Source organism: Otolemur garnettii, unplaced genomic scaffold, assembly GCF_000181295.1.
Source record: "Otolemur garnettii isolate 467f Iridium unplaced genomic scaffold, OtoGar3 scaffold00112, whole genome shotgun sequence".
Lineage (NCBI taxonomy): Eukaryota > Metazoa > Chordata > Mammalia > Primates > Galagidae > Otolemur > Otolemur garnettii.
The window spans coordinates 4200795-4209071 of NW_003852507.1; the positions used below are offsets into that span (position 1 = coordinate 4200795).

At 44.9% G+C, this 8277-nt stretch overlaps 1 protein-coding gene across 1 annotated transcript in view; it reads right to left on the bottom strand.

The window, feature by feature from the left end:
* The window catches only part of CUNH17orf75 (chromosome unknown C17orf75 homolog), a 16879-nt gene extending 11082 nt beyond the window's left edge, over positions 1 to 5797 (bottom strand). The window contains exons 1-3 of the mRNA XM_003797186.3: positions 5611 to 5797; positions 4807 to 4887; positions 574 to 699 (exon numbers count right to left, since the gene is read on the bottom strand). Of these exons, the coding sequence (XP_003797234.1) occupies positions 574 to 699; positions 4807 to 4887; positions 5611 to 5750 (347 nt within the window). The 5' untranslated portion in view covers positions 5751 to 5797. The remainder of the gene's footprint in view (positions 1 to 573; positions 700 to 4806; positions 4888 to 5610) is intronic.
* Between the last annotated feature and the right edge of the window lie 2480 nt (positions 5798 to 8277).

Sequence of the window (8277 nt, forward strand, 5' to 3'; positions counted from 1 at the left end):
TGGCTTCTATCTCCTCTTTTTTTTTTTTTTTTTTTGCAGTTTTTGGCCAGGGCTGGGTTTGAACTCGCCACCTCTGGCATATGGGGCCAGTGCCCTACTCCTTTGAGCCACAGGCGCTGCCCTATCTCCCCTTTATAAAGAGAACTGCATCAAAGTTTGTGAAAGCACTTTACAAACTATAAAGTATACAATTTTAGCTTTAGTAATTAACTCTTTTCGTCCAAGTACAAAACTAAATAAAGTACATTTATATATCAGAGTCTCTGACATTCAATTAATTCCATTACAGAAATATTTACGTGTGTAGTCCAGTGCTCAGGCTGCCAGAAAATAAAGATAAATTCTGCAGGTCTAGCAGAAGCTGATCTTTTAGAGTTTTTCTTTCTTACTTTTTTTTTTGTTGTAGCTGTTGTTGCAGTTTGGCTGGGGCCGGGTTTGAACCCGCCACCCTCGGTATATGGGGCTGGCACCCTACTCACTAAGCCACATATGCTGCCCTTTTTAGAGTTTTTCATCAGTTCTCGTATGTAGCTCAGAAATAAAAACTCAGGACACAGCGTATTTTACACTTACCTTAGCTCCACAGATGCAACATTACCCAGCCCTTCAAAGACTGCTCCCTTTGAAAGACGCTTAGCAATGAAACCGCGCAGCTCTGGCTCCACTTCAGATGGCAGATTAGTATCAACCAAGGAGAGGCTTGACAAATGAAAGACACACACTCCTTACTAATGGACCAGGGCAGTCATATTTTGTAAGCCAGACAGAATGGTATCAAAGCCAGGGTCTTATGAGAACTTGAGAAAGCTTTCTATATGACCCCTATTGATGAGGCTTGTAGGAAGTATGTCGCCAAGTATGATCTACCTCATCAAACAGTTTAAAATATTCCTATCTTTCCAGCTCATTCTCTCCAGCACTGTGACTCTACTGGAACCCTCAATTTTTTTTTATAGTCCCTCAAGTTTCTCATTTCTCTTCCCTCCTTGCTCAGCTTAAATTCCACAGTCAGTCACATTATAATCACACTCCTGTACACATCGTTTTTTTTTCTTTCTTTCTTTTAACTTTATTTGGTATAACTGCTGCCCAACTATCACTGCGTTTCCTGCTTCACTCACTCTTCTCCTCGCTACATTACTATTTGGGGCCTCTTGCTTTTCCTCAATCCTCCAACTATGCACTACTCATGAATAAACACACCAGTTCAGTATTCCCAATGAGCAAAAAATCAAAATTTCAGTTTGATTTATTAGAATATAAACAGAGACTATACTATGTACCCACCACCCAGTTTTAACAGTTACTGACTCATGGCCAATTTTCTTTTTTTTTTTTTTAGACACAGTCTCAACAGAGTTTCAAGCTGTCACCCTGGGTAGAGTGCCACGGCATACCAGCTCACAGCAACCTCAAACTCTTGGGCTTAAGGGATTCTCTTACCTTAGCCTCCCAAGTACCTGGGACTACAGGCACCTGCCACAATGCCGGCTATTTGTTGTTGTTGTTGTTGTTGCAGTTGTCAATGTTGTTTTAGCTGCCAGGGCCAGGTTTGAACCTGCCAACCTTGGTGTATGTGGCTGGCGCCCTACTCACTGAGCTATGGGCACCACCACATGGCCAATGTTTTAAAAAAATTTAATTTGGCTGTCGCAGTGGCTCACGCCTATAATCCTAGCACTCTAGGAGGCCAAGGCAGGTGGATTGCTTGAGCTCACAGGTTCCAGACCAGCCTGAGCAAGAGTGAGACCCCATCTCTAAAAATAGCCAGGTTTTGTGGCAGGCACCTATAGTCTCAGCTACTTGGGAGGCTAAGGCAAGAGAACTGCTTGAGCACAAGAGTTAGAGGCTGCTGTGAGCTCTAACCATGACACTCTACCGAGGATGATAATTTAATTAATTTATTTTTTTGAGATAGAATCTCGCTCTGTTGCCCAGGCTAGAGTGTCATGGAATCAGCCTGGCTCACAACAACCTCAAACTCCTGGGTTGAAGCAATCCTGCCTCAGATTCCCAAGCAGCTGGAACTACAGGCATCCACCACAATGCCTTGCTCATTTTCTCTATTTTTAGTAGAGATGGGGCTGACACTGGTCTCAAAATCCTGAGCTCAAGTGATCCTCTGCCTCCACCTCCTGTAGTGCAAAGATTACCCACCACCCCTGGCCTCACAGCCAATCTTATTTCATCTGTACACCCATATTGTTCCCCCCATCCAGCTCCCAGATTTTTTTTTTTTTTTGAGACAGTCTCACTTTGTTGCCCTCAGTACAGTGCTATGGCATCATAGCTCACAGCAACCTCAAACTGCTGGGCTCAAGTGATTCTCTTGCCTCAGCCTCCCAAGTAGGCAGGACTACAGGCACCAGTCATAACACCGGGCCATTTTTGGTTGTAGTTGTCATTGTTGTTTAGCTGGCCCAGGCCAGGTTGGAACCCACCAGCCTCAGTGTATGGGGCTGGTGCTGTAACCACTGTGCTACAGGTGCCAAGCTCCAGATCTTTTATTTAATAAACACAGGGTCTTGCTCTGTTGTCCAGGCTAGAGTACAGTAGCCTAATCATAGCTCACTGTAGCTTCAAACTCTTGGGCTCAAACAATCCTCCTGCCTCAGCTTCCCAATTAGCTAAAACTACAGGCCTATATCAGCATGCCCAACAATTTTTTTTATTTTTTATTTTTGTAGAGATGGGGTCTCATTATATTGTCAGATCTGGTCTTGAACTTCTAGCCTCAACCAATCCTCATACCTTGCCCTCCCAAAGCTCTAGGACTATAGGTGTGAGCCACTGTGCCCAGTCTCATTATTTTGAAATATGTCCCAGGCATTATATCATTTCATTCACAAATTTCTCACTATGTAACCCTAGAAGATGACAACTTTTTCCCCCCTTTGAATGAATTCAAGGGGACTATTTTTTAATTTCAGACTATTATGAAGAAAAGGATGAAGACTTTTAAAATATGTATACAGGGGTGGCTCAGGGAATAGGGTGCAGTCCCATATACAGAGGGAGGCAGGTTTGAACCCAGCCCCGGCCAAAACTACAACAACAACAACAATAACATATATATATACATATATAAGACTACAATGCTGTTATGACATCTGAAAAATTCCTTAAGTCACCCATTATCTGCTCAGTGAACATAGTTTTTTTTTTTTTCTTTAGAGACAGAGTCTCACTTTGTCACCCTTAGTAGAGTGCTATGGTGGAACAGCTCACAGCAACCTCCAGCTCTTGGGCTTAGGTAATTCTCTTGCTCATCCTCCCGAGTAGCTGGGACTACAGGCGCCTGCCACAACACCCAGCTATTTGTTGTTGTTGTTGTTGTTGCAGTTTGGCCGGGGCCAGGTTTGAACCCACCACCCTCGGTATATGGGGTCGGCGCCCTACTCACTGAGCCACAGGCGCCGCCCCAGTATTCTTGTATTAGACCTTATTTTGCACCAAGCAAAATAGTGCCAAGCTGCATTTATTCATTCATTTAACAAATATGTATTAAATGTCTGCCCTGTGACAAATACTACTTACGGTACAAGGTAGGGAGACATCAATTAACAAAAGATACAACTCCTTCTGTCTTAGAGTTTACATTCTCATATGAGGTAGAGGAGTTTTACCAAAGACTATTCAAAGCGGAAAACAAGAGGATTTTTAATTTATTTTCTTTCATCCAGGCATGGTGGCTTATATCTATAATCTCAGCACTCTGGGAAGTTAAGGAGGGAAGATCGCCTGAGGCTGAGGCTGCAGTGAGCTATGACTGTGCCACTGCACTCCAGCCTGGGTCACAGACCAAGATCCTGTCTTTAAAAAATAAATAAATAAATAATTTTTTTCCAAAGTTATTTACTTTTTTAAATAAACAGATAAAATGATATGTGCTTATCATGTACAACACGATGGTTTAAAGCATATACACAATGTAGAATGGTTAAATCTAGCCAGTTAACATATGCATTACCTCACATAGTTAACACTTTTGTGGTGAGAACACATACCATACATTCTCTTAGCATTTTTTCAAAATATACAACATATTGTCATTAACTGTAGTCACCATACTGTACAATAAATTCCTTGATCACAATATGATATCAAATATCTTACTGAAGTTCCAATCAAGAAACTCAGAATATGGGTTGCACCTGTGGCTCAAAGAAGTAGGACACCGGCCCCATATGCCAGAGGTGGCAGGTTCAAACCCAGTCCTGGCCAAAAACTGCGGAAAAAAAAAAAAAAAAAGAAAGAAAGAAAAAGAAAACTCAGAATAATTCTCTCTCTGGCTAATCACCAGGGAACACTACCAGTATTTGCATCTGCCCCAGTCTTGAATGAATGAGCCAGTGAGGAAATTAGAATGAGATTTCCTAGGGCATAGAAGGAATTGATGGCTTGACTCAGGCAAGGCTCAGTGGAAACAGGATACTCGGCTCAGCACCTGTGGCTCAAGCGGCTAAGGTGCCAGCCACATACACCTAAGGTGGCGGGTTCAAATCCAGCCCGGACCCGCCAAACAACAATGATGGCTGCAACACACACCCCCCCCCCAAAAATAGCCGGGCGCTGTGGTGGGCGCCTGTGGTCCCAGCTACTTGGGAAGCAGAGGCAGGAGACTCGCTTGCGCCCAGGAGTTGGAGGTTGCTCTGAGCTGTGATGCCATAGCACTCTACCCAGGGTGACAGCTTGAGGCTCTGTCTCAAAAAAAAAAAAGAAAAAGAAATAGGATACTCACTGACAGCTACAGGCAAGAGATGCAGGGAAGATAAAAAGTACATGCACGGGTTAAGCTGTTTTTACCTGAAATCATCACCAGAGGGAGTTTCTGCATTTATGCCACCTGGGCTTCCATCATCACTGTCCCTTCGCTGCTGCGCCAATCTGCAAGCCACAAAAGCAAAAGTGCTGTCCATTTGGGACTCTAAATCAAGCAGAGTATGGAAGCCTCCCAAGCAGGGTAAGGGCAAGGAGTCAACTAAAAATGCTGCAAAGTCAAAGTGCAAGGGTCCTCCATTGCCTGTCTTCATGGCAGCAAAAACTCCATGAAACAGTGCTGACAAGAACCCCTTCTCTCTCCAGGCCACCTAAGGGGTGAAGGAAAGACTACCCAGCCAAGTTCAAGGAAACGCCTGTAAAACACCCCAGACTTTACAGTGCCAAGAGAGCCCCAGGAAGGTCAGATAGGTAGTATAGGAATAAGAGGCAGCAAAGACAGACGAAAACCGGGGGTTGGGGGTGTGTGGCAGAAATAGATGAACGGGGCAGGAGGGGTACAACAGAAAGAACAGGGGATGGGAAATAACATTCCAGAGCGTGCAGGACACTGCGTTAAACACAGGGCAGCGGCGTGAGGAAGGGACGGATATGACACAGGGACAGATGGAAAACAGAGGCTTGGGAGAACCAGGCATTACAGCCGAGGATCGGGGGCGGGAAGAACGGCTTGGAGGGCCCTTCGGGCCAGAGACCTTGGCTGGGAGAGGAGATGGCATTTGGGAGCGGCCAGGCTACCGGGCCGGGCCGGGGGTGGGGTTGCAAGGCCGGGCAGCAGGCCCGGGGTGGGGACGCGAGGGCGGCCGGACAGGCTGGGCCGGGCGCCGGCACCTGCTTCCGCAGTAGCTGTAGAGACAGTAGTGGCTGCTGGGAGGCGGCTCGAGTCTCCTCTCCTCGGTGGTGCCACCCTCCTCGCTGCTCTCTAGCTCCTTTTCATCCCCATCCAGCGATTCCTGCAAGCAGGGGAGCATCGCGGTAGCCTCGGAGCGGCCCTGTGTCCTTGCCAAAGCGCTCCCCCGCTGCCGTACAGTCCTCGGTGGCCGGGCTCGTGCGGCTCACGGGCCTAGCACACCTGAGTTCCGCTGGTTTCCTCGCGTTCTAGGGCAGGGACGCTGACTTGGAAAGGAAGGCTTTTCTCCCCCAGGGGCTAGCCGGGCTGAGTTTGGCTTTTTGCCATTTCATTTAACTCATTTTGCTCCTCTATCATTTGAGACACAGGAGGCTTACTATGCGATAAAAGTGACACAACTAGTTAGCTAGCTGCATGGAAGAGAATAAAGCTACTCTCCTACCTGCTTGCCTGCGAGCAAACACCCACTCACCTACACATATACAGACACCAGTTTGACTAAAGACTTAAGGCTTTGTAATGAAAAAGAAAAAAGTGAAAGTATGGGAGAATTTTTAAAGTTTGAGTGGTTAAAGGTCTTTCTAAACATGACAAACCACTTAGAAATCATACAGCAAAACTCATAGATCTTGAGGGCCAGGCTCAGGGACTCACAGTTGTAATCCTAGGACTCTAGGAAGTACAAGCTCCTGTTTGAGATCAGGAGTTCAAGACCAGCCTGAGGAAGAGCCAGGTCCCATCTCTACTAAAAAACAGAAAAATTAGCCCAATGTTGAGTCTAGTAGCTACCTGGAAGGCTGAGGCAGGAGGATTGCTTGAGCCCAGGAGTATGAGGTTGCTGTGAGTCAGGCTGAGGCCATGGTACTCTATCCCAGGCATCAAAGCAAACTCTTGTTGGAAAAAAAAAATTAAATCTTGAGTATATAAAAAGTGAACCAAATTTCTGGAATACAAATGAAAAAAACAAAGTCAGAACAAAAATGACGAACTGGGGCAGAGGGAAACGTACATATAAAAGATGAATGGCTCTTATTCATCAATAAACCAAAAAAAAGTAGAAAAAATAAATTTATAGAACAAGGAATAGAAATGAATAAACAAACTGCTCAACTTCAAATAGGTCAGTGGTTAGGGCACCTGCCACATGCACAGGGGCTGGTGGGTTCAATCCATCCTGTGCCTTCTAAACAAACAAACAACAATTGAGGCCAGTGCCTGTACTCAGTAGTCTTAGCTATTTGGGAGACTGAGACAAGAGAATCACTTGAGCCCAAGAGTTTGAGGTTTCTGTGAGCTATGATGCCATAGCACTCTACAGAGGGTGACAAAGTGAGACTCTGTCCCAATAAAAAAAAAAGAAGAGGATTGCTTGAGCCCAAGAGTTCACAGTTGCTATGAGCTGGGATGATGACCTGGTCCTCTACTCAGGGCAACAAAGTGAGACTCTGTCTAAAAAATAATAATAATAAATAATAATAATAAAATTAAAAAACACACTTTTTAGAAAGACATTTGAAAATGTCTATTAATTTTTTTTCTTGAGACAGTTTCACTTTGTCACCCTTGGTAGAGTGCTGTGACATCACAGCTCACAGCAACCTCAAACTCTTGGGCTTAAGCAATCCTCTTATTTCAGTTTTTCATTTTTAGTAGAGACAGGGTCTCACTCTTGCTTAGGCTGGTCTCGAACTCATGGTGAGCTCAAGTGATTCCCCCCACCTCAGCCTCCAGAATGCTAGGATAACGGGTGTGAGCCACTGCACCCAGATCTCTCAGTATTTTATTTTACTTTATTTTATTTCTTTTTTTTTTCTTTGAGACAGAGTCTCAGGCTATCCCCCTGAGTAGAGTGCCATAGCATCATAGCTCACAGCAACCTCTAACTCTTGGGCTCAAGTGATCCTCTTGCCTCAGTTTTTCTATTTTTAGTAGAGACGAGGGTCTTGCTTTGGCTCAGGCTGGTCTCAAATTCCTGAGCTCAAGCAATCCATCCACCTCGGCCTCCCAGAGTGCTAGGATTATAGGTGTGAGCCACTGTGCACAGCTCTATCAGTATTTTAAATACACATGCCCTTTAACTATCAGTGCAACACCTAGGCCATCATCAAATAGATGTACTCATATAAATGTGAAAATATGTGAGTCAAAGGATTTTCCTTGCAGCGTGGTTTGTAATGTGAAAAACTGAACATAATCTGAACATCAGTCAGTAGAGGATTGATAAAATAAATTATGGCAGATGTGGTAGTAGATCCCCCCAAAGACATTCACATCCTAACCTGCAAAACCCAAGAACATCTTATGTTGTGTGTTACATTAATTTTCCAGATGTGATTAAATAAAGGATCTGGAAATGGGAAGACTACCCTAGGTTTTCCAAGTGGACCCAATATAATCACAAGTGTCCTTTCAAGAAGGAGGCAGATCTGGAGGCCGAGACGGGTGGATTGCTTGAGCTCATGAGTTCGAGACCAGCCCGAGCAAAAAGCAAGATCCTGTCTCTACTAAAAATAGAAAAACTGGCTCGGCGCCTTTGACTCAAGCAGCTAAGGTGCTAGCCACATACACCTAAGGTGGCGGGTTCGAATCCCCAGCCTGGGCCCGCCAAACAACAATGATGGCTGCAACCAAAAAAAGAAAAAATGGCC